We start from the raw sequence: 26,493 nt of genomic DNA, 5'->3' as shown, positions 1-26,493 counted from the left end.
TGTGAGGCACTGGGTTCGATTCTCAGCACCACAAATAAATAAATAAAATAAAGGTCATGAACAACTAAAAAAAAAAAACCACCTACTTCCCAAATGGAAGATGGCTGGAATTAGACTATATATGAACTGGGGCCAATATCACTGGTCTCTCGTTTACCAGTCCACACTTGGGGCCAGTCCCTGGTTTTAGTTTCCCCAAAGTCAGAAAAGCTGAGGTCAAGTCACTTAACAGATGGGTCTGGATAGGGACTATGTAGGGGTTGAGGAGCACAGTCCTGCCCCCATCTGAGTCCTGGTCCAGGTCCCAAGTTCCCTGGGGAGGGAGGGTCACAGGGCAGGGGGTAAGGAGTCTGGAGACATGGTGAGGAGGGCACGGGGTCGCTAGGTCTCTGGCGGAGCAGAGGTGGGGCCCTGGACATGAGACAGCTGTTAAGCGATTGTCCCAGGGTGGTAGGTTCAGAGTGTAAGGGAAGTGAGAACTGGGAGGGTAGGGGACACAAAGGGTGAGAGAGGGGTGCTTACCATGAGCTGCTGGTCCTTGGGCTCCATCTCCCTCAAGGCTGGGCTACCCTGGGCTGGGGAAGGGCCAGCAACCTGGTGGGAAGGCATGCTGCAGAACAGGGTCTGGCCGTTATCCTGGCAGAAGCAAAGCCAGCTACAGTCTAAACTCGGCCCCGCCCTGCCCCATGACATCAGCTGGGTCCCAGGGGTGATGCTTAAGAAACTCTCCAAGACCAAGACAGGAGCACATGAGCCAGTAACTGGAAGTCAGCACAGGATTCCTATCTGTGTACCACCTAATGCCATAGCAATCCCATGTCCATGGGTCTTACTGGTCTATGGTGAGCCTGTCACAGGGCCTGCACCTGCTCTTTGTAGAGTTCCCTTCTCCCCACCCTGAACACAGGAGCCGTAGCCCACCTCAGGGGCTGCCTCAGTGCAGCAGATCATGGTCATCTTGGGGCTTTCTCATCCAAGGGACAACCAGCAACAGCTAAAGGAAATAACCACACTGTAAATGCCTTTTTCCACATGACTCTCCTCCCACATTGTTCATCTGCACATCCAGGGCCTGATTAGAGGCTGCTCAGCTTGTATTCGTTGCTTATACACTGTGCTCAACTTTTCCACTGTAGTCCCTAGGGAAGGCACTGCCTATGAACCTACCTAGTGCAGCAGACTGCACTTGTCAGGCCATGCAGGCAGCGGGGTTGCAGGAAGACCCAGCCCAAAGTCAGAGATGCGCTACAAACAGGACAGTACCCTTGTGTGCTGATGAAGTCACACAAAGCCAGAGCCTGTGAAACCCAAGTCTGAGCCCCCTCCAGGATCCCAACTAGAGCTGGGCAGTTGGCAGATGTGAGCCCCAGCTAATCAATCCCTTAAGCTCACCAGGAGCTCTCAGGCCCTCCTGCTCCATAAACCACTGTGCTGCTTTTGGAAAACCACTGGATGGCTCATGCGAGGGCACAGTTCACACTTGGTCATTTTCCTCTCCTCTTCTTGGTATCCAGATACCCTCCCTTGAGGGAGGGACAGCAACCCTTTAAAAGCTAAGTCTCCCAACCTCTGCTGTGCCCCAAGCTTATCTGCCCTGGAAGTAAAAGCCCCAGCTGATCAATAGAACAAAGCACTCTTTGCTTCATAGAGACAGGACCAAGACAAGGTTTCAAAGAGCCCAGGCCCACCCAACAGCCCCCAAGCAATGGGGACACCCCCTCCTCTGGCTCTGGGACGATCAGTTAACTTCCCCTAAAAATTGTCATCCTGGGAATTCCATCTCTACTTCAGAAGAGCCAGCACCAGTGTTTCAGAAATCCTTTTATTTATAAATCATGTAAAACAATTACAAATTAAAACAGTGAAAAAACTTTTAAAAGTTGTTAAAAACCTGTTAATGATAGAACAGTGTGCCGCCTTCTCATTGCCATGAAATTAGAAAAGAGCATTCTAGAGTTTGAAGCACTGAGAGTGAACAGGAATACTATAAAAATGGGTGCTGAGGGGCGAGACATGGCAGGACTATAACAGTGACAGAATCTAGAGACACCTGGAGAGGAAGTCTCACAAGAAAGGAAAGGTACAAAGCCCCTTCCATGCCCCAGGGAAACCCAGTCAGTCACCCTGGAGCCTCCATGACAGGCCAGATAAGCTTGGGGCACAGCCTCACTCCTGAGGACACTCAGCTAGGAGCTTGGGACCAGGCAGCAACCTCTCAGGGGCCAACTGAGTGTCTCAAGGGCAGTACTTGGCCTCTGTCCCTGCCTGTAGATCAGCCTATCCTGCCATCTCAAGCATGCCTTAGATTTGCAGATGTTGCATGGCTGTGGATCCTAGAAAGCCCCTCCCATGTGTCCTGCTATTTTAGCATAACTTTAGGCTCTGTGAGATGCAGGGAAGGAGGGGGGAGAGAATGCAATATCACAAGGCACAGATGGGTGGCAAGACACTACAGAGAAAATGACTAAAGCCACAGGGATCTGTTCACTCCCTTCTCAATAGTAAAAGTAAATATTGTGACGACATCACAGTGGCTGAACTGATGCATTCAATACAAACTTTCTAACTCCAGAAAGACTAAAGGGTTCTCAGAAATGACATGCACTTTTTTTTTTTCCATAGAATGAAGAAACTATTTTGGACCCACTGAACCAACTCATGGCTGCAAAGGCAGCAGAATGGGTGGGAGGCTGGGTTCTCCGAGCTGCCATCAGGATCCCTGCAAGCGAAGTGTATGTGTGAAGTGACTGACTGCCAGCTCCCCTGCGGGCACCAGGCCTGGCTACAGACCCTTAGTCCTGGGAGAAGGGGAACAGAGGCACCAGAGTCAAGGCGCTTACCTACATGCAAAGAGGAGAAAAGACAGCGTTTTCATACAGGGTTGCTTTATTTCCACATTCAACCTGCTGAGAGAACCTGCCACACCTGCACCACGGAGTCCACGGCCATGGCACCTCTGAGCTTGGTGGGACACAGGCAGTATGCTGTCTCCCTGCCAGTCACCAGGACGCACCCAACACTGGCCCACATAGAGAATAGTGAGTCCTTGAACTAAAACTCAGCTCAGCAGCAGGTGGAACCCCTGGAACACCACCGCAGGAGGAGAGGAGACGACAGGAGCACTGCTGCGAGTCTTGCTCGGCAACCATTGGTGGTTGACAAATCCAGATGAGAAAAACCAAAGCAGTGCCTCGAAACCTCCCCACTGTGCACACCAGGGGTTTAAAGGCACAAAAAAGTGTCAGGATGGAAGAATCCCAGGTGCGTTCACAGCCCAGAGTGAGAGAGAGCACAGGTGCAGATTCAGAGTTGTGCAGGCTTTCTGCAAAAGGATGGCCTCCGCTTCAGGGCACGATGTGGTGATGCTGCAACAAAGGGACAGGTGAACCACAGGAGGTGCCGCTGCCCTCCTGGCCAAGCAGGCCCCTTGGTAGCTCCCAGCGCAAACACCATCCTTTGAGTCCATGGCCCACCGCAGGTAGCCACAAAGCACCCAAGCACAAAGGAACTGTGTGGCTTAGTACTCCTGCCCCTAGACAGCCATGAAGTGAGGACAAGAGACAGTCACTAAGCAGTTTTGTCTCAGAACTGACAGTGACTGACATAGGGAGTCAGCTGCTGTGCCCAACTCTTCTTCCTGTGGGCACCCTGAGGCTGTCCACTAGCAAAGCCCTCCAGAGATGGTCAGGCTGGACTTCTGTCTCTTCCCATCAACCTCATTCATAATGCAAGGTGTCTCATGACATCTTCTCCTAACTCACCAGGTGTTCTGTCAGGTCCCTAGAGCAGCTCTGAACTTGCTCTTCACATTCCACACACACAGTCTTGGCTGACCCTGAGGCCCACTCCACCCACCTTCAACACAACATTTTCTAACATGGGGCAACAAAACAGCAAGGACAGTCTTACCACACAGTGCTCAGGTCACTCCTGGTTCCCAAGAGGAATCACCTCCTCAGTGACAAAGAACTCAATGGTCTCCTCTTCCCAATCATCCACGTTGCTGTCCAGCTCGTCAGTGTCCACCCCTGAGAGGACAAAGTGTGCTGACCCTTGGATCATAGATGCTCACCGGCAGCTGCGGAAGCTACAGCCACAGCCTGGCGTAGGAGAGAGGCACTGCACTAAGGAGTCGCACCACCCATGGGCTGGGAAGCCCTCTCCACTGCTGGACACCCTCAGAACCTTTGTTACCTCCTCTCAGTTCTAGACGTTCATTTTTCTGCTTCATGTAGAGTTCTTGAGCCGTTTTTCGGTATTTCCGGAAATCTTCCATCATGGTTCTCCTCCTCTCCACCAATTCCTAAGTACAGGTAAATGGAAAGTCACAGAATTAACATAACTCATCTTCATGTGCTTTTGTTTAACCTAAGTGAAAGCTTTCTGCCACAAGCAGCCTGCATCCTACTGAGCGATGTACCCACCACTCCATTTACACAGAACTCTTCCCGCAAGGAATATGTCAGTTCTCAGTGTTCTTCCTGACCCTCTCCCGACCCTATATTTGAAAAAGTAGCCAGCAACAGGGTCAAGGTGGACACCAAACCCAATGCTGCTGGCCTACCCCCTTGCCTTGCCCTAGAACAGGTCAATGGTCCGGGGAAGGAGCAGCGCCCCCATCTGTCCCATGGAGACTAGTAGCACACCCTCCCCTATACCCACACTGGTTCTCCAGTGCCATGGCAGTTTTGGCATTCCCCTCAGTTTTCAGAGTGAGGCTTACCTTTGATGCTTTCGACTGGCTCAGACGGTCCTTCTGTTCAAAGATCTTGGAGTATTTTTTCAGATCCTTTTTAATTTGCTGAAACAAAAACACGTCACTCAGGGTTTAACATTTAAAGCAAGAACTACAAACGCAGCCTTCAAATTTGCCAACATGAAACAACGCTCAGTGATTTTAGAGCGAGTCACCTGGGGCAACGAGGAACACCATGGTTTCCCTTTCACTTCATTCTGAGTGACTTTTTCCTGGGATTTCTATTCTCTTTAGTGTTGGTCTAATACCACTGACCCACTTAACAATTATGTAAATCCCAGATGTGTTTCTCCTAATCCCATACAGATTGTTAACAGCTCCTAGCATTTCTGTTCACCCCTTCCAGCTAATGCGGAATTTCCTTAAACAACCCGAAAATTTATGTTGAGAATCCTGAAACTATTCTTTTCCATTTAGTCCCCACTCTTCTTGAATCTCTTCAAAGGCCTGTCCAGAAATATCCTGTTTCTACCCTCCACAATCATGGGGAAAAAACAAGGCCACACTGCTTCCATTGAAGCTCAAGAGACCCCACACCTTTATCTGTTCCTGGCTGAGAAGTGTGGGGGGCCGTGGTCTCCACAGCAGCTGGCAGAAGCGATCTTTATTATTCTTCTGCAGAAGGCGTCCTTGGAATGTCCACAGCCAGTAAGCGTTGTCCACCTACAACACAGTGTGTGCTGTGAGTCACTGCTCCAGCAGGGAGACAAAAGACCCTGGAACCTTCACTGCACATAATAGCAACCTTGGCAGCTGCACAATGACATTCTGGGTATCTGAGATCCAATAGGGAAAAAAACAAGGGCCCCTCAGCAGGGGTAACCAAGACAGTGAACAAACGAGACAGATGAACCGCAGAACACAGCTTATAGAGTACTTAGGAAAGCATAAGCCTGTTTATTCCTACTGCAATAAGGAACTTGCCCCAGAATGCAAGTCACCTACCACCAGCCACATTGTCTTTTCATTCCTTAATGCAGGATGCAGTGTCTTAGCTCATGTGTTGGTATGACTCCTCACTGCCTCATTACTCTTTAGCTAAGTGAGTTATCCAGAACAGTGGCCAGCAGTTTATAAGGATCTTAAGTAGGTGTGAAGGTAGGCCTTATTGTGGTGACAGCTGAACAGGTCTGGACATGGGCCTTGACCAGGCACTCTAATCTAAACACAGAGACTGTGACTCAAGACACTGTTCCCAGAGAGATCTGGGAAGTTGGTGTTCCTACCAGTTTGTTGCCTCACTAAACAGAATCACCCCATTTGATGACAAAGGTTCCATCTGCGACGATCAGGTCAGATGTTCATACACCAACAAGAGACTCATTAAATACAAAGAGAAGTTCTTGGAAGACCTGGCACAATGAACTTGAGGTGGGGAGATGTACTTGAACTCTTGCAGACTGGCCCTGCAGGGAGAAACACTCCCTTGAAAAGTCCTCAGGTTATGAATCTTTTGTGAGACTCCAGAGGAAACTGCTCAGCTGGGATGTACCTCCATACTACTCTCCCCCAAAAGGCGTGTGAGTAACACAATCTCACCCTTCTCCAGAATCCCAGGCCTAGGATATGACTCTCCCCAGATGTTGCTCCTGTGCCAGGCTCCACCTTTTCTACAATCCCTGAATTCTCCTTTCACTGACACCAACCTTAGCTCTTTTGTCAAAGACAGAACAGAAGGGACTGGGGTTGTGGCTCAGTGGTAGAGTGCTTGCCTCACACATCTGAGGCCCTGGGTTCGATCCTCAGCACCACATATAAATAAACAAAAAATAAAGATATTGTGTCCATATACAACTACAAAGAACATTAAAAAAAAATTAAAAAATTAAGAATGCCAATGTTCTCTGATGGGATGGGAAAGGCACAACGCTCTTTTTTTTTAAGGTCCCCAAACAGTCAGTTTGGTTCTCCTGCTGAGGCTTCACAGCCCCTACCTTATGGCTCCACCAGGACACAGAAGTGACCACATAGCGCCCAGTTGGATCCCACTCAACGTCAGAGGCCATGTAGTGCTCTGCAATGTTCATGACAGTACAGTCCGAAGTGTCGACAAATGCTAAGGCACCATTCATACTGCAGAGACAACACACAGCAGTCAGGCTCCATATATTCATTCCCACTTTCTTGCTCTGAGGGGCATGAGGGCCAGGGCAATATGCAGAGACCAGAAGCCAACTGACCACTGCTGGTTGTGGGGCATTATGCTACTGTTTCTGAAAAGAAGTGCACCAAGGTTAACCACGCCTCCCAAAGTGGAGTAACAACTACTCTTTGCAATAGCAAGGGAATTAAGCAACAAACTGATGTTCATTTTAACTGAGGTGTAAAATGCTAAATATCTTTACTATTTCTAAATATTCAACTGGTATGGTAGGGAAGTGAGGGAAAAGAGACACTGAAAAGTTCTCATTGCTAAAAGATAATCTCACAGCTATCTAATTAAATAGCAGTCATGCTAGAAGATGTGGGACTTCACATGAGGGTAACTGGATTGCTGGGAAGGTCCCTTGCTCAATCACAGAAGGATGTTCATACCCATCCATAAAATCTGCCTGATCTCACCCAAGTTTGTGACAGTGACACAATTCAAAGATAGCATTTCATCTCTTAAGCAAGAGACAAGGGACATAGAGCCTGCTACAACCCACAGACCTGGGTCAGGGTGCAGATACAAAACCAGGACCCACCTCCTCAGACCAGCCAGCACAACGAACTGCCCCTGGGGGCTCCAGAAGATCGTGTTTGCCTGCTGTTTGTCGAACACTTCTGAAAGGAAAGGAGGTGCCAATGAGGAGCCTATGCATGGTTCTATAGCCCAGATACATCATTACTGCTCTAGGCTAGGTCTGATAAAAACGGACTCATACAGAATTCACACACACATCATACCATTTGGTCATCTCTGAAAAACAATTTTAGAAAATCCATCATTTAGGTACATCTAAAATGCGATCTATACTTTAAAAAAAAGAAGAAAAAGAGCACAAGAGTTCTTTTTAGGTGTAGAACATTATACATAGAACATTATATACATATATAAAAATTATATGTGTGTAAAATTTTTTTTTAAAATTTCAGCAGGCAATTCGACAAAAAATTGCCCTTATTGAAAATATTCATCATTCCGGATCATGGTACCCATCAGGTGATCAGAGACATGACAGGCCTTGGGTCAGAAGGACCCCGAAGGCCAAGTGACATGCACATGTATGCAATCAAGTGACCCCCCCACCCCCCCGAAACACCCAGCTATAAAAGGACAAAATATAACTTCACTCAGACCAATGAAAGAAGATGGGGTTTGAGAAAACCCAAGTTATAAAAAAAGCCAGGGCACAGAAGCTTAGGCTCTGTGGTCATGAAGTTCCCTCCCATGAAGACTCTCAGCCTTACTAATAAATGCACATCACCTGAACCATGGCTGCCTTATTTACATCAAACTCAGGCCTGCTCAGAAGTGTGCCCAGTTCAGTACACCACTCACTCTTGGCAAAAACCAAATCCTATCACCTACGCTCATCTGTCAAGGAAAGGAGGCCCAAGATGGGCCAGGCCACTTACTGATGAGCTCAATCTTCCCATTGCTCTTCACATGGTAGAAAGAGACAGATATCCGTGGAGCTTCTCCATGTAACACAGCAAACTTGCTGCCATTAGGTTCCCAGGCAAAGGCTATGATGGTTTCTATAATCAATAAAAAAGTTAGCATCCTTTGTGATCATTTACGAGAACATTCTAATCAGTTAAGATGTTCACTATTCAACCAGATTAAAAGCCCCCAAAGTTCTTAAAATTTACTAAAAGGCCCACAGAACAAGTGACAGCAAGAAAAGGCAACTATTACAGAAGCTGAAAGCAACAGACTTGGCTGAACCCAGTGGTGCATGCCTGGAGCCCAGCACTCTAAGGCTGAGGCAAAAAGGTCACTTGAGCCCAGGAGTTCCAGGCCACCCTGGGCAACACAAGACTTCATCATAAGCGACAAAAGAAACTGATCTAATTTGCATGAGATGCTTTAGGTGAAACTCATCCTCCATCCCAGAAGCTCTTGCTTTCCTAAGAGTCACACCCACAGTGATCTGGCCAAGTCTGGTGGGCCTGAGGACACTCCCTTCCTATACTCAATGCTAGACCTGCAACAGAATCATTTTTTTTTTAGTTGTAGATGGAAACAATATCTTTATTTATTAATTTTTATGTGGTAAGATTCAAACCCAGTGCCTCATGCATGCAAGGTAAGTGATCTACCACTGAACTACAACCCCAGTCCCCTGCAGCAGAATCTTATGACTTTTCTGCCCTGACACAATGGCCACATTTCACCATTTTCTCATTTCTGTATTTTCTCCTTTTGTTCATGGAAGAACAATAACAACAAAACAGAACACATAGTAATTTCCCAAAGGCAAAAACAGCACTGTACGTGACAGTAAAGAACCCTATTACAAGCCAGGTTTTCATTAACAGTGAAACATGGATAATTATTCACTGGGAACATACACAGTGGGAATTTATGTTAGATTCCTTATTTTGACTATTGCTGCTCGCAACCTCAGAGACCACAGTATACACACAAAGATACACACATGAGTCAAACGTTTAATCATTTTTTAAAAATATTTTTTAGTTGTAGATGAACACAATATTTATTTATTTATTTATTTATTTATTTATTTATTTATTTTTATGTGGTGCTGAGGATTGAACTCAGGGCCTTGCTCATGCAAGGCAAGCACTTTACCACTGAGCCACAACTCCAGCCCTCAAACGTCAAATCTTAAGCAAGGGAAATAAAGTTAGTTTTGTAAATATCACAAGTTCAAGAACAGCCTCAGAAACTTAGTGAGACCCAGTTTCGAAATTAAAAATAGGGCTGGGGATAAGCTCAACTGGTAGAGTGCTTGCCTCGAATAAACAAGGCCCTAGGTTTAATCCCCAGCACCACCACATAAAAAAAGTAAAAATAAAAACAGAAGACTGGAGGTATAACTCCATGGTAAAGTGACCCTTTTTACACCAAAAAGTAAAAAGGAAACTCATTCAAGAAATCAGATACATATATATTCTTTAAGGTTTCAAAAAACAAAAACAAAAAAGGCTTGCCTCTTGTTAGATCAAGAACTACTTTTATTTTCTGAGACACCACTTGTGATTCGTCTTAAATGTGGAATGAAAACCCATTCTTCACACGTTCTCTTCTAAGTATGAAAACAACTACACCTCCTGGCTCCTGTGCTACAGATCACAGAGGTGTGAGGGGAAAAAGTGGGGCAACTTTAACCAGCATTTATAAAACCTAAAGGCTGTTTTTTGTTGAATAAGACAAAAGCCACTGCAATTCCACGTGCTCAGGTCTAGAGATTGCTGTTCACAGAGCAAGTACACTCTTTACAATTGTTTAGGGGGTCAGCTGAACGCTGCAGAAGTCAAGAGCAAAACAGTACAGGAGGAGGCCCATCCCACCAGAAGACAATAAAATGAAGCTTACCCTTCATCTCAACCACATCCACTGGTACCTGTTTCTCTCTCATTCGGAAGATTTCAAAATTTGTGACAACACCCTGATTTAAAAAAAAAAAAAAAAAGGGAGGGGTGACATTCTGGAAATTGAAAGGAGAAAAGACTTAAAGAATTTAATAAAAGAATAAATTCTTACAACTAGTAAACCACGCCCAAACAACTGATGGGATTAAAATTCTCCCGTGAAGAAGGCTGCCTGATGCTTATGAGTATAAATTGGCACAAATGCAGCAGAGAACAGTGGAGACCTGTGCTGACTCTAACTACCCTGAACTATACTCACTGTGGCTTGTTTAAAGAAGTTCCCAAGTGCCCTTTAAGGTCCATTAACAGAGACCAAATTACATTGATACAGTGGAACAATCTGCACCGATCTTTAAGCAGCAGTATGTCCAAAAACAGGGCACTACACTACTCACCACAGCCAACATCCAAAAGTGTACATGAAAGAAGAATTATTCAGTCATAAACAAGAATGGATGCTTACATATGCCAAAATGGATGAACTGTGAAGATGTGAAATAAAAGATGTGACAGACTGTGGAAAGTATCCAAAATAGGAAAATCCATAGAGCCAGAAGGTAGATTACCAGATGTCCTGAGTGAGGAGGGATATGGAGAGTAACTGCTAATGGATACAGAGTTTCTCTTCTGAGTGAAGAAAATGGTCTAGAATTAACAGTGGTGGCTATATGACCTTGTAAATATACTAAAAGCCACTGAACTGGCTTACCACTAAAAGGTGAGTTTTATCATGTATCGTGTTAACTGCACCTTAAGAAAAAAAAAATTAATGACTTTGATGGTGACCTTTTGCTACTTCAAGGCTCAGAGATGAGGAGCACGCCCTGAACTTGGCCTTCATACCCAACCATGTCTGTCATTCATGGATTTATTCAAGCTTTTGTTGATCCTCTTTTATACTTTCAGACAGTACACTCTCTCAGGCAAAGAAGTTCCAAATGTGTACTAAATATTTCCTCATTCTAACTAACTTACAACTACCCCCCCTTTACTATCATATGGGTAATAACGAATAAAAAAGCTACAACTTTCCTATAATCCAGATGGTTTTATCAAATTTGTTTCTTGTATATTAAAGAGATTATTTTTTCCTAATTCAAATCTCATATACAACCTTCTCCAAGACATTATCATTACTGACATTTTGTGAACTCTTTTCTAATTCCATTATTGTCCTTCCTAGAAATCTGATATTCTCCTGAATTACAGTTACTCAGGCATGCCTAGCCAATCTTATCTTATATGAGGATAAGATTCTATGTCTCATTAAAGGAGAACTACCTTGAATATTGATTACATGATTCATGAAAACAAATGTTGCCCTCAAAACAATAAAATAAGCAATACAATGTTTTAAATAGTTATTCAACTACTAGTGAAATTAATGGAAAGGGAAGGTGAATAATTCCACTAAAAGGAAAATTCAGGTAATTTATTTGATAAGGCAAATAATAAAATGGTACAAATAAAAAATCTGGGTATGGAACTATGTAAAGAAAATGTTTTCTGTATTTAAAAATAAAACAGAACAGGCTTAAAAGAATAAAGCCTCACTGGGCACAGTGGCACATGCCAGTAATGTCAGCAACTTGAGAGGCTGAGGGCAGGTGAATCATGAGTTCAAAGCCAGTCTCAGCAATTTAGCAAGGCCCTAAGTAATTTAATGAGACCCTGTCTCAAAATACAATTTAAAAAGGGTTGACAAGAGAGGTGGCTCAGTTGTTAAGTACCCCTGGGTTCAATCCCTGATACAAAAAACCAAAACACTAAAACCTCCATCTCCTCAGAGTTTCCATGTCAAAGACAATAAATACAGACCAGAAAGTTATTTCATGGAGAAAAGAAGTTATATTTCTCAGGTAGACTGTGTCAGTTATATTTCTCAGGTAGACTGTGTCAAAGAGTTCTTACTAAAGTATGTCAGCTAACTACTTTCAGTATGAAGTGGGGCTGAAAATAATCCCAAAATCTAAACAATAAAAAATTCCACTAACATCCTCCAAAAAAAAGACCAACTAGTTTACAACCAAGTATAAGGAACAACCTATTCCCTCTGATGTCCACTTACCTGGGTTCCTTTTGGAGTTCTATCTACTTTAACACACAAATAATCTCCATTTTTTTGCCAATGCAGCTTGCAGTCCACAACATTAAACAAATTCCTAACTCGGATCTCTTGTCTGGTAGGAAGCTGCATCAGGGTTACCCTGGCTGGAATGTCTTTGTCTTCAGGGACCCAAAAGGCTATTATGTTACCACCAGGAGACCAAGAAAAGTCTCTACAGGACAAAGAAAATAAAATGTTATACAAAAACTAAATTATTATAAAACTGAAAAAGGAAAGAACAGAACTCACTCTGTAAAAGCTACACTAGCATATGGACCAGCTAATCTGATACCTAGTTCACCATACACAGCACATTCCAGACTGTTGCAGGTACTCTGTGTGAAGTCTAGCTGTCCTTATAACCCTGAGGCTTTGTTACACTCATTTTGACTGTAAGAAAAACAGATGTTACTAATCCTACTCAGTGTCACATAGGAGCTTGACTCCCACACTCTTAGTCACCAAGTACTGCTGCTACAAGGCAAGTAAAATTAATTTTAGGATAATGGATCTAGCTACATGAAATTTAAAGGTTAATTAGGGTGCAAAAGGGGAAAGCACTCAAGTCAAAACTTGAAGAATTGGTGTAAATCCCTCCACCCTATAAATTTCCCCATAAAGTGGCTATTTTTAACAAACAATCTGTGAATTCCTCTATATTGAAGAACATCTTTTTATGTGCAAAATCCTGTTTTATATTTATTGGGAGCCAGGTCCTGATTTCATTATTAATTATAAACCCAAATTATACCAAAGAATGGAAACACAAAAGGAGTAAGATATATCAACATCCTTGGACTAGGGGTAGTTTACAGTGGCAAGAGCATTCGGATGAATAAAAACATAAATGCTTGTCCATGACAATGAGAACACGATGTGGTTCACTGGTGCCTAACCACTCCCACTTCCCAGATCACTGGACCAATAGGGAAGATCTTTCATCCAATGCTCATCTGTAAGAAGCTGAAGCCTCCGTACCTGAAGAGTCTCCAGTTCAAAAACAGGTACAGCCCAAGACATGAGTCATGAGGCTGGGGCCCTAGTGAATTAGCTTAGTACCCTTTCATAATTCGAGGTTAGGGAGTAGACATTCACCTTTGAGGAAGCCCTCACCCACACCAAATCTGTAGGTCCCTTATCTCAGACTCCAGAACTGAGAAAAATACAGTTCTGTTGAAGTCACCTACTCTATGATGTTTTATTAGAGCAGCCAGAGCACATTTATACCAATCTAACATAAATTTTTACTTACTTTATTCCAGAAATCTTCAAACTCTTCTTGTCCAAAAGACCCATTGACTGCCCAAAAAAAAAAAAATAACCAATGAGGATTACAATTGAATTAGATCATGCCAATGTCTCAATAGTACATGTAATTATTTAAAAAGGGAATGAGTACCCACTGAGTCTACCTGGGGAACAGTATAAGCACCAAGGATAATAGGTAAAGAGGGCAAAACCACCTCCCCGCTACCCAAAAGTGAAACACACACTTCCAAAGCCACTGCCTAAAGCACACAATTCAAGGCAGAAAACATTCAAGAGCTCCACCCAGAACATGAGAAACTGGGAGAGTACAGCACCTGCACCCGGTGTGTGTCGAGCCCCACCTTCCCTTCACTACACCAGATTAAGGAAAAGCATTATATCCTTGAGCAAGAGTACTGACAACTATAAGCAACAGACACCTTAGTCTGTCTTTGAGATCCTTAAAATCACTCACAGGAGTTTCATAGATGCTAAGGGTATCGAGCGTCATTCTTGCAAAGAATTTACCATCATGGCTCCACCTAAGAAGAAAAAAGAAGTGCCAGGCTACCTTAATGAAAAAAGAAACAGCTACACACAGTTTACTGCTCTGATCTACTCACTTAAAAATAGGCCAATGGGCTGAGCTTTCACAGTGAAATCCTCTTTTTTTGTGCCCAGTAAGGATGTCCCAGATAATTATGGCCTGAGGGTCATCCTGAGTGTCCATCAGTGGGCTAAAAGTCACCAGGTATCTGAAAGAGAAGGAGACAGTGAAGTTGTGACTTGGTGTACAATGAATGTGATTCCCCTTGGTGGGGGCTGAAGGCTGAGCTCCAGCACAGACAGCTATAGTAAGTCACAGGCATAGAACACCCAAAACAAGCAGTCAAGACTTGAGGGATCAGCACTGTTCCCACATACCATGTTCCCCTAGAATGCTCTCTCTCTGATCCCTCAAAAAGCATTCTCAAAGGTGGGAGAGAAACCAGCCTGAGCAGGTGTGAGGCATTCATCCACTCTCAATACCAGGGTGGTGCAAGAGTCCCCAAGAATGGGGTCTCCACCAAGATCAGCACAGGGTAGACTACACACACCCCAAATGAGAGTCTGCGTGAGTAGGTTGGCCCAGAAAAGGAGCAGTGGGCGATTCTCACAGCATCTTTACCACTGTTAAGCAGAACAGATGGACACAGGATCCAAAAATCAAATATACCTACAAAGGAAATCAAGTATACCTCCAAAGGGAAACATCAACTATTTACCTAACACCTGGTCCCTGTTCACACATAGTGCAGATTTCCTAACCAGACTGCCCCCTCTTCACAATGTGCAGCAGAAAAGCAGAAGCAAGCAGACTGAGAAAGGCAGGGCAAACAGTTTCTTCAGGGCTTTCAATGACTGAATCTTTTCCTGGTGTGGCTCTAACACCAGATTAATCAGCCAAATTAAAAATGACAGCTTGAAGGTTTCGGTTGTAGCTCAGTGGTAGAGTGACTGCCACACAAGAATGATGCACTGGGTTCGATCCTCAGCATCACATAAAAATAAATAAAATAAAGATACTGTGTCCAACTACAACTAAAAAAATTTAAAATAAATAAAAAATTTAAAAATCACAGCTTGAGTCACCTTTACCACCAGGTATGAAATTCCCTATTTGGATCTTTTAGACTGTCCTTAAACTACAGCAACTGATAAAGCCCTTAACTAAAAATAGACTTTTCCTACTGCAATTTATATAATCAAAGAATCCAACCATCCAAGCATTTCACCAATAATGAATGAGAAATCCCAGACTCTGTTCAAGCAGATCTAGACAAATGTGTAAACAAATCAATTATAACTTAATGTGACAAGTTACAGGAATACAAGTGGAACTAGCTGCCTGAAGGAACTGAGAAAGGCTTCACAGTAGATAAATCCTGGTATGCCTGTATGTCTCAGGCTAAGTGTCTCTATGAGTTTTAACATACTGCTGCTGAAATGAGACACATCGATTACTTTGTACCAGACATAAATAAAATGGTTAGGAATTAATTGGGTGCTCCAAATACACTACATAAAAACTATTATATCAATTTTAAGAAATATCCACCAGAATTTAGCTTACAAAAACCATAAGACTGAATAAGTTAAATGATGCCTCAAATAATCAGACTGGTCCAGAACATAAAGAGTTTTTAGGGGGCTGGGGATGTGGCTCAAGCAGTAGCACACTCGCCTGGCATGCGTGTGGCCCGGGTTCGATCCTCAGCACCACATACAAACAAAGATGTTGTGTCCGCCAAAAACTAAAAAATAAATATTAAAATTCTCTCTTAAAAAAAAAAAAAGAGTTTTAAGGATATCTGATTCTGTCTTAAAAAGTCAATATGAAAATCAAAAGACAGGGAAAGATGTCTTCAGAGTCACAACTACCATACACAACATTTACATCTTAACCAGGCCTAGGTACAGAGTTTGCAACTATGTCTAACGCCTCATACCAAACCACATATACTTGTTTATCTTTTCTATGCCACATATCTATGATGTTTAATTTATAAATAAGATAGTAATAAGAAAATAAAACTGTAATAATGTGAAACTACATTTAAGGGGAAACTACATAATGCTAAACTACACACACTGCTATGTTCCCAAAAAGCTCAAGTAAAAAAAGTTTTACAACACACACAGAGAAAATGACAAAGCAATAGTAACAGAACGCTAACTGAAGAATTTCAGTAGAAAAAGTTCATGGAAGTTCTTTGTATTCTTCTCACAATTTTCCTTTTAAGTTTGAAATTACCACAAGATAAAAAGGTTTTAAAAATTATCTCTAGAGTAGAGTGCGTTGGCACACACCTGTAATCCCAGCAGCTTGGGAGGCTGAGACAGGAGAATCTCGAGTTCAAAGCCAGCCTCAGCAATGGCAAGGCACTAAGCAACTCAGTGAGACCCTGACTCTAAATAAAATACAAAATAAGGCTAGGGATGGGGCTCAATGGTCGAGCGCCCCTGAGTTCAATCCCTGGTAAAAAAAAAAAATTTTGCCCCCTGCAAAAAAATTATCCCTAGAGATTGGCATGGTGGTTCATGCCTTTAATCCCAGCAACTCAGAAGGCTGAGGCAAGAGGATTACAAGTTCAAGGCTAGCCACACAATTTAGCAAGCAACTTAGTGAGATCCTATCAAAATAAAAAGGAATAGGGATGTGGCTCAGTGGTTAAGCACCACGGGGTTCAATTCCAGGTACAAAAAAAATTAACCATAGAAGGCTGCTAACAAGGCTACCAGCTTACCTTTCACAAGGTGAGAAGTCAATGAGCTGAACCCCTGGGTGACTGAATCTCTGGATTTGCTTGAATTTCTCTCCACCCCAAAGAGCAATGCCTCTCTGATGAAAGGTTGCCAGGTAGGTGCCCTTTGGAGACCAACGCACATATGTCTCTGTCCATCTCTGTGGAAAAAGGTAGGGTCAGTGAATCTACCATATACTTCTCAGGACTCATTTCAAAGCTGGAAGAAGAATAAAAGAAGCTGTTCTCAAAAGAGTTATCTCAAAGGAAAATAAAACACACATGCTTTTCTGTTAATTTTTCTTTTTCTTTTTTTTTCCCCAGTACTGGGAATTGAACTCAGGGGCGCTCAACAACTGAGCCACATCCCTAGCTCTTATTTTCATTTTTTTTTTTTTTTTAAAAGAAAGTGTCTCCCTAGGTTGCTGAGGGTGGCTTTGAATTTGTAATCCTCCTGCTTCAGTCTCTTGAGCCTCCTGAGATTACCGATGTACTCCATTGCACCTAGCTCTTTTGTTACTTTCTAATGGAAACAAAGTTCTACTTTGTTAAGGAATTGCAAAATAACTACCGACCCATGGGCTGCAAATACACACCGCTCTTTCTTCAATTGAGACAGGGTCCTTCACATCATTCCAGAATATTGAAGTCCGGTCTCCACTCTCAAAAATCACACTGTATTGATCTCTACATTCTGCCTCTTCCAGCCAGTAACGTAAGTTTCCCTTAAAAAAAAAAAAAAAAAAAAAAGGAGGGATTTAATAACAGTGCATTACTTTTTTTAAAATGTTTTATTAGTTATTGATGAACCTTTATTTATTTATTTGTTTATATGCAGTGCTGAGAATTGGGCCACAATCCCAACCCCTGGTGCATTACTTTTAATCAAAGAAAAAATATCATTTATAACTCTAACTCCTAGAGAGAGAACAAACTCTGTGAACATCTTTAACTGCCAAGGAAAAACTAACTTCAAATCAAAATATCCAGCATTCCTTTTAACTATTTAGATATGGGTTTTATACAACTTACCAGGTCTTTGAAAGGCTGTTTCTCTGGAATATCCCATTCATCACTGATCGTCATATACCTGAAGAACAGACACTGCTGAGCACCACACACTGACGACTGGGTAGGGTTAGAGAACACAGTGCAAGCCCAGGCAGTGCTGCACCCCTCCCAACCCACACCAGAGGTAGGGAAGGAATTAAGTGTCTGCTAGCATTAGGACTGGTTAGGGGAGCTGCTGGACAAGAGCATGGGGCCGAGACTCATGACTGTCATTTTGTTTGACCAACAAGACATCTATGGTCTGAAAGGCAGTAGCACCCACTGAGGAAGGGTAACCACTCACACACTAGCACATACCAATGTCCATGTCCCCCAGTCAAGTCTAAACTTACTTGTCAAAATCGGTGAAGAGGTTAACCCGGAATGTGTGCTGCTTATCAAGCTTATAACCATCAGCGTTTTTTACAGCATCCACAGCATGGGCAGGAGACGCATATTCCAGGAAGATATACCTGAAGTGTGAAAGAGAGCAATTTCAGTTTGTGCACTCTTTTATAGTCATACACTGTGGCACAAGCAACTAGGAAGACTAAAGGAGGAAGATCACAAGTTTGAAGGCAGCAACATAGTGAGGCCCTCAGTAACTTAGCAAGACCCTGTTTCAAACTGAAAAAATAAAAAGAGCTGGGATGTAGCTCAGTGGTAAAGCATCCCTGGATTCAATTCCCAGTAAAAAAAAAAATTAAAAAATAAAAAAACACTAGGCAGTCAAACAAGAACCAAGTACAACTGACAGGCCAAGTAGTTTCCCAAAGAAGAATGAAAATTCTAACTAGAGGATTCAAAGTTTCTACTTTAGGGGTTATAAGCTATAGACACGATAATAAGAATATAGGAAACATTTGGTGATGTCATGATGTGTACAGCTATGTCAAAACTTACCAAATCTTATACTTTAAAATGATGTAGGTTTACTAGATATAAACTATCTCAGTAAAGCTGTTAAAAAAGTCTACTATTAGGCTGGGGCTGTAGCTCAGTGGCAGAGCACTTGCCTAGCGTTTGATCCTCAGCACCACGCACACAAAAAAATAAAGGCAGTCTGTCCATCTACAACTACAATTTTTTTTTTAAAGTCTACTATTATGTATGAAATGCAAAGTTACAAAGGACCTCAGAGGATGTTCATTTTAAGAAAACTTGTAGCACAGCAACTCCTGGTCAAAAAAGTCATCCTTCAACCTACTTCCCAAAATGTAAAACGTCAGCAGCACCACCTCTACTGGATATTTTTTCCAGAACCAAACTATCCTAGGTAGTTTTAAAAACTTCAAAACTTTACTTAAAAACAACTTTATCATCTTCTCATTCCCATGAGATGACTGTGCTCTCAAAAGCTGGCATTTACATGAAAGACTAACGGAGAAGCTCTGACAAGACTGGGAGGCAGTAAACAAACTACCCAAAACTGTTGGCAGCAGACACTGGACCATACACAGCACATCACCCAGTGCACCATGGGCAAGCACTCTGTACAGCTCAACAATCTTGACTCCTGGGTATAACAGAGAGGCACACACTTGCACAGATTACAGGTAGGGGACTTTTATAATGGTAAAACACTGTGTTAAAAAAAACAGGAAAAGTCATAATAGAAAACAGTATCACAATGTTTAAAATTTGCCAATATGGAGGACTAGGTCAGTCCCACAGTGTTAACCTAATGTGCTTTAAGGCTTGGGTTCTAGCCCCATCAACATAAAAAACAACATAAAGGAATCAGAATATAACTTATCAACGTGAAAGATCTACTTCTGAACAGAAAAAGCAATTGCACTACCGTTATTTTTTTTAAAAATACCACTTTTTGGTAACACTAATAAATGCTAATTAAGCAGAGACGCAACAATTTCACCTAGATTGCAAGAAGCACCCCATTTCAGAGATGTTAAATGTGGAATAAGAGGCTGGGGTTGTAGCTCAGTGCCAGAGCACTTGCCTGGCACATGAGGCACTGGGTTCGATCCTCAGCACCACATAAAAATAAATGAAGGTATTGTGTCCATCTAAAACTTTAAAAAAATTAAAATGTAGGATAAAAGGATATCAGCATAAAACTCCACATGTAAAATTTTCTTGACACTCTGCCAGCATCCAGATCAGCCAAACCCTTATCCCTGTTACTACTGTGGGGGACAATTTCAAGCTCATCAGACTCTGACTCTTCCCAAGGCAGCAGCCAACACAATAGACACCTTGTTCATTCTACCTCCATGATGACCCCAGGACCAAAATCCAGCTTCTGAGAGTTTCCAACTGGGGGTGGCCTAAATAAATGAATGCCCACTATTGCAGCATGCATTCACAGTGAGTTCCCACAACAGGTTATAATCATGTGGACACCAAAATACACACATGGCATTTCAATGATAGGAGTGCAGACTTACCCTTTTGTCTTTCCATCCTCTTCAGGATAATAATCATTTGTGATTTTCCCAAACTTGGAAAAGATCTTGTGGATGACATTTTTGAGCTTCTCAAGTCGGTCAGGCCCCACCTGAGGAACATTGTCCACTACAATCACCGAATCGATTCCATCTGCTTCCTGGGGACGATCTTTGAGTACATCACCAAGTAATTCTGTGTGAGTAAAAGAATTGTCAAATGACTTTCTGAAACCAAAAAATACATTAGCTTACTAAAAAGACTGCCAAGTTTGGGGAGGGGGATCAATGATCTAATTTAAATGCTTTTACTATGACACAGGAAATCATGACCCAGTTCGCTTCAAGATTTAAACATGAGCCAGTCCTGGTGGCTCATGTCTATAATCCCAGCAGCTCAGAAGGCTGAGACAGGAGGATGGAGAGTTTAAAGCCAGCCTCAGCAAAAAGCGAGGCACTAAGCAACTCTTGAGACCCTATCTCTAAATAAAATGCAAAATAGGGCTAGGGATGTGGATCAGTGGTCGAGCACCCCTGTGTTGAATCTCTGGTACCAAAAAACAACAACAACAACAACAAAAAAAAAACTTAAACATGGAAGAATCAAGAAAACTGTACATACTATAAACAGTCAAGATCTATCCTCTGATTCTGGCAATAATGAAGACTTGAAAGTAATTTAAAAAATTTTTAATAATGCAAAATGCAAACAAGGCAGAACACTTGAAGACCAAATACTAGATCCCTAGATTTCAAAAGGTTTCTAGCAATAACTGGGCAAAATTCCATGACAATGTCAACAACGCAGGACACTAAAGTAAGTTTTTCATGTTAGAGTTTAGCAAATACGCAAATATTGAGATGCTAGAAATATTCACAATACTTTTGTTTTAGTTAATACAAATTACTAGAAAATTTAGGGAGGAAGAAATATCTTTTTAGTGAACTAAGAGAATAATTAAAAAGAGAAATAAATGTGTGGAGAACACCCACTTTCCTCCCACCCTCCAGTTCCAGACCAGCGCCTACTATCCTGTGCAGGTGAGCTATCCAGTCTTAGACCAGGGAATCCAACAAGGAGACAGGCCAGGGACTGTTTCGATAAGCCTATCTTGCCTCTCCAGTCACAGCCCACCACCAGGCACTATCTGCTAGAGCTGTCATAGAATCCAAAAAACACTTTATGTTGCATGACTGATTTAAGTCACTGGCCACTAGTAATGGACTCAACCTTCAGCCCTTCTCCCTATGATTACATAGTTTGTTCCTCTAGCAACCAGCATCCTCACCTCAAAGTTACTCAGGAATCTCCAGCCAGTAGTCACCTAATAGCATACAAAAAATATATTGGCAATCCCAAGGTTATTAAGAGTTGTATGCCAGGAACCAAGGGCAGAGAGTAAAAGTAAATGCTACTTCCTATTATTTCAATATCAATAGGCTCTTGGAAGACAGTACTAAGGCAGACAGGCATTTAAACCCCAAAACTTCAGTTCTCAAACTTCTGCTGAAGAACTGTCATTTCCATAAAAAGGCCAGCTAGAATAAAAGAAACGGAAGAGAAAATGAGTGTAAAAAGTATTAGGGCCAAAAAACAAAGAGAGAAATAAACAGGTCCCAGAAAGCAGCCTGGAGCCCACATACTGGTGGGTGACACAATGACCCTGGGGCACTGCCAACTGTTATTTTGTGTGATTCTTGTCTCTGGTCCTGAGCCCTTTGGACCATAAAGCTCCAGCATCAATAAAAATATCTGACCTCCAGCTGGAGATGGGCACAAGGGAAGTAAAACTGAGTATCAGATGGAATAAAGTAAATCCCATATTTTTTATTTATTTTTTATTTTTTTTAAGAGAGAGTGAGAGAGGAGAGAGATTAAGAGAAAGAGAGAATTTTTTTTTTAATATTTATTTTTTAGTTCTCGGCGGACACAACATCTTTGTTGGTATGTGGTGCTGAGGATCGAACCCGGGCCGCACGCATGCCAGGCGAGCGCGCTACCGCTTGAGCCACATCCCCAGCCCAATCCCATATTTTTTAAATTTATTTTTTGTGGTCCTAGGGATTGAACCGAAGGTAAGGGCTCTACCACTGAGCTATATCCCCAGCCCAAATTCTACATTTTTAATATGCATTCTATATAAGCACTAAACCTATGTAGAGTGCCTGAAAAGTAGTAAATTACTAAGAGCTAGAAAATAAAGATACCTTTTAAAGCTGCTATCAAAGCATACTCATCACATGAAACCACATCAGCAAATACAGTCAAAATGAGATTACCAGGTAATTTTAAACATCATTGAAGAATGGCTTCTTATACATATTTCCAGTTGTTTGAACACTATACCCTAATTCATTATTATACTCAAGAATCTCAACATGCTAGTTAGGTACAGTGGTGCACACCTATAATCCCAGCAGCTCAGGAGGCTGAGGTTCAAAAAGCAGCCTCAGCAAAAGTGAGGCACTAAGCAACTCAATGAGACCCTGTCTCTAAATTTAAAAAATATAAAATAGGACCGGGGATGTGGTGTAGTGGTTGAATGCCCCTGAGTTCAATTCCTGGTAACCCCACAGAAAAAGAATTTCAACATGCTAAAAGTGACAGATGTCATAAAATATTCCATTCCATTCTCAAAAGCTAAAGGTGAATTCTCTCAGCTTCTGTATATGTTTTAAATTTTCCACAAAAAAAGTTAAAGTAATTGATGGGGGGTGTGAAGCTCAGTGAGAGCACACACAGGACCCAGGTTCAATTCCCAGTATCCTCCCACCAACCCCTGGCCCCAAAATAATCACCACCTGAATTTCAAAAATGAAGACTAGTCAAAAAGGAAAAAAAGCTGAAAAGAGGCAGCTCAGAGAAACAGCATCTCAAAAATCTTCACTGTAGAAACTGTAGTGGAACCAAGCACAATCATGGTTTCAAAACAGAATTAAAAAGACCACTGAGAATAAATATAAAAATGGCAATAATTTTTAAAATATTTTTCAGTTGTCAATGGATCTTTTATCATTTATCTATTTATTTATTTAAATGCAGTGCTGAGGATTGAATCAAGGGCCTCACACATGCCAGGCAAGCACTCTACCAACTGAGCCACAGCTCCAGCCCTAAAATGGCAATAATTAAAAAAAAAAAAAAAAAGACACTGTAGTAAAATCTCTGGGTTATTTTTAAAGCAATGCTCACCATACAATTAGGAGGCCTGTTAAGCCGGATCTGAACTTACAAGGCTTATAATAAAAACCTCAGCTTTTACAAACTATGCCTCCTTCCCACAAGCTCAAAGCATCTACCTAGTCTATAAGAATCTGCCCGTATTTAGGAAGGGAATAAATGCAGTAACTTCACAATGGGAGACCTCTCTTGATCACTGTTGGGTTACTCCTGGCTCTTAGATTCCCCATCTGGCTCCAGAAAAAAAGAAACAATTTTCAAAACTAAATAGCAAATATACAGGTAAATAATATTTCATGAACCAAAGAAGATGACAATAGAAGTTAAGAGATTTTGTTCACATTTTTGTATGGCCAAACTCTAGAGGCGGCTCAAATTTTAGCCAGAATGGAAGATGAAAATTAAAGAATGAGCCAGGTGTGATGGCACATGCCTATAATCCCAGTGGCTGGGAAGGACGGCAAGTGACTTAGTGAGACCCTGTCTCTATAGAGTGAAAAAGGGCTGGCGATATGACTCAGTGGTTGAGCACCCCTGGGTTTAATCCTCAACACCAAAACATAAATTAAAAAATGATTAATTTTTTAAAAAGATTAAAATGTGACTGTGGAACAGTGTTGCAGCTGAGGCACAGGCCTGTCATTCCAGCTATCCAGGAGGCAGAAGCAGGAGGATCCCAAATTCAAGGGCAGTCTGGGCAACTTAGGAGACCCTGTCTCAAAAAGAAAAAGAACTCTGCACTACTCCTCCTAAAAACAGTCCATTTTTTTTAAAGGGAGATGCTTCTATGGTCTTACCTTCCCAGTCTACGGCCTTAAGACTGGGGGAGGGGGGTGGCTCAGTGGTATAGCACCAACACCAAACATAAATATACACACACACACACACACACACACACATATATATATATATATATATATATTTTTTTTTTAAAGAACACATACACTAAAAAATACATAGCTCCTCAGGACCAAGCAGCCTCCCTTCCCTATGGACCACATTGCAACATCAGGATCATACAGGCTCCCAGAAACCCACTAGGATTTTACCCAGCCTGGTTGACCTTATGATGTTAGGGGGCGTAGGCACGCCCACGCGCGCGCGCACACACACCCCTCCTTTAAGACCCCTGTGAGTGGTGGTCTTAAAGAATGATTTTTTAAAAACTCAACTGCAAAATAAATAGCCAAGGGTTCAAAATGAGCCTATAAACAAAAGTTAGATTAAAAAACAAAACAGGGCTAGGATTGTGGCTCAGTGGCCTAGCATTTGCCTTGCCCATGTGAGGCACTGGGTTCAATCCTCAGCACTACATAAAAATAAACAAAATAAAGATATTGTTTCCATGTATAACTAAGAAAAATTAAAAACAAAACTGGTGTGTTAGAGGCTGGGGTTGTAGCTTAGAGGTGGAGCTTCCACGCTTGATGGCAATGGGTTTGATCCTCAACACCACATAATAAATAAATAAGAATATTGGGGGGGGGGTTGGGGTGTTAAAGAAATCACAGGTCTGGACAAAGAGTCCGGTTATAATTAATCCTAGTAACCTAGTTTACCTGAAGGGAAACACTTCCTCAGGGAAAAGTGGCAGAATAGATGCTCACAGTCTTTATATCATAGTACGTGGTGTTTACTCTGCTCCTCATGCTAAAATATTTTTATATCAAAAAACTGTAAAACAATGATGACAGTAACTGAGAGCCGCTTAAAAATATTTAAATGCCATTAAATCTGAAAAAGTAATGGTCTGCTCTGTAGACTTAAAAAAAGAAGATGAGAACTTGGCAGGTTCTGCCTGGCACTGTTCTATTAAGGAATTAATAGAACAACACTGCACCAAGTTCTGCAGCACCTATCCCTTCGTTTCGGCCGGCTCAGATCTGGTTGGTCAGCTCCAGGGTCCTGGGCCCGGAAATGGGTGCATTCTGCTAGGCTCTGCCCCCCAGCTGGTACTACTCATTCACACCGAGCTCCTAAGAGCTCTCTGACCCTCGTCTGGAGAGGAGAGAGCAGGGTCCAGACACCCGCTGCACGCAGCAACAGCAGCTGCAGGAGGGCACCCCTCCCGGTCTGGCTGAATTTCGAGCACACCCTCACCGGATTTGTGCCCAGGCAGGGGAACCAGCCAGAAGGTTCCGCCATGCTCACGCGCCTCACCTTCCTCGCTCACGTCGTCCACGAAGTCCTCGGGGTCGCTGAAGGAGGGCTCATCCGCCTCGCCGTTCTCCACCACGCGCGGCTCGGCCTCGGCCGCGCTGCCCTCGGGTCCGCCAGTCTCCTCTGCCGACGCATGAGCCGGGCCATCGGCAGGCGGGTCGCTGACCTGCTCCGCCAAGGCAGAGCCCTGCGCGGGGGCGGGAAGCTCGGCCTGCGGCGCGGGCTCCTGGGAGGGCGGCGGAGACGCGGCCGGGCCGGGGACCACCTCCTCCGCCTGGGCCTTCAGCTCGGGCTCTGGCCCGGCCGCCGCCTCCTCCTCGGCGTCCTCGACCCGCGCCGCCTCGGGCGCGCCGGGCCCCGCCGGCTCTTCCTCCGGCGGCGGCTCGGCGGCCGGCTGCTGCCGCGCGGGCTCGGCCCGATCTTCGGCCGCCTCGGGCGCCGCCACGTTCTCCGCGTCCTGCATGGGCCCGCGCTGCTCCTCTCCCGGCTCCGCGCCGCGCTTCCGACTCCCAGGCCGCCCCGCGCGCCCGCTAGCGCCCAGCCACGTGCGTACGACAGGGGCCCAACCAAACTACAGCGGAGGGGCTCCCGCGCTGTGGTTCCTCGTGTCGAGCAGAGAGGAACGCAGTTACCCGAGAAAGTGTTCAAAAACTAGAGTAGCGCGGCGTCCGTGACGACAACGTGCTCGATCCCAAGCAACACGGCTGCATCCAGCAGTCCTCACACTCGCCGAAATCCACAACCATCCCATTCGTGAG

At 43.3% G+C, this 26,493-nt stretch overlaps 2 protein-coding genes across 2 annotated transcripts in view; both read right to left on the bottom strand.

Moving 5' to 3' along the window:
* The window catches only part of LOC101968299 (kinesin-like protein KIF19), a 50,451-nt gene extending 48,641 nt beyond the window's left edge, over positions 1 to 1,810 (bottom strand). The window contains exon 1 of the mRNA XM_040277797.2: positions 523 to 1,810. Coding sequence (XP_040133731.2) covers positions 523 to 693 — 171 coding nt within the window. The 5' untranslated portion in view covers positions 694 to 1,810. The remainder of the gene's footprint in view (positions 1 to 522) is intronic.
* A 1,058-nt stretch (positions 1,811 to 2,868) lies between these two features.
* Eif3b (eukaryotic translation initiation factor 3 subunit B) lies at positions 2,869 to 26,353 on the bottom strand. Its single transcript, XM_005340837.5, has 19 exons — positions 25,736 to 26,353; positions 20,398 to 20,590; positions 18,343 to 18,462; positions 17,972 to 18,029; positions 17,536 to 17,664; positions 16,943 to 17,100; positions 14,279 to 14,410; positions 14,131 to 14,197; positions 13,660 to 13,706; positions 12,369 to 12,579; positions 10,245 to 10,317; positions 8,318 to 8,440; positions 7,444 to 7,522; positions 6,691 to 6,829; positions 5,294 to 5,419; positions 4,724 to 4,801; positions 4,195 to 4,303; positions 3,910 to 4,028; positions 2,869 to 3,365 (listed from the first exon to the last, which is right to left on the bottom strand). The coding sequence occupies exons 1-18, from the start codon at positions 26,196 to 26,198 to the stop codon at positions 3,925 to 3,927; spliced, it is 2,409 nt and encodes an 802-aa protein (XP_005340894.2). The 5' UTR covers positions 26,199 to 26,353; the 3' UTR covers positions 2,869 to 3,365; positions 3,910 to 3,924.
* Positions 26,354 to 26,493: the final 140 nt, after the last annotated feature.

The sequence above is a fragment of the Ictidomys tridecemlineatus genome, chromosome 10, assembly GCF_052094955.1.
Source record: "Ictidomys tridecemlineatus isolate mIctTri1 chromosome 10, mIctTri1.hap1, whole genome shotgun sequence".
In the NCBI taxonomy this organism is placed as follows: Eukaryota; Metazoa; Chordata; class Mammalia; order Rodentia; family Sciuridae; genus Ictidomys; species Ictidomys tridecemlineatus.
Note: the sequence above shows the minus strand (reverse complement) of the source record. Positions and strands in the feature narration are given on the sequence as shown.

Coding starts and splice junctions, on each gene's coding strand:
- Eif3b (XM_005340837.5), bottom strand. CDS start 26,198: ATGCAGGACGCGGAGAACGTGGCGGCGCCCGAGGCGGCCGAAGATCGG. Junction 14,198..14,278: donor GCCCATTGGCCTATTTTTAA/GTGAGTAGATCA, acceptor TTTTCTTCTTAG/GTGGAGCCATGATGGTAAAT. Junction 7,523..8,317: donor TGGGAAGATTGAGCTCATCA/GTAAGTGGCCTG, acceptor CTTTCCTTTCAG/AAGTGTTCGACAAACAGCAG.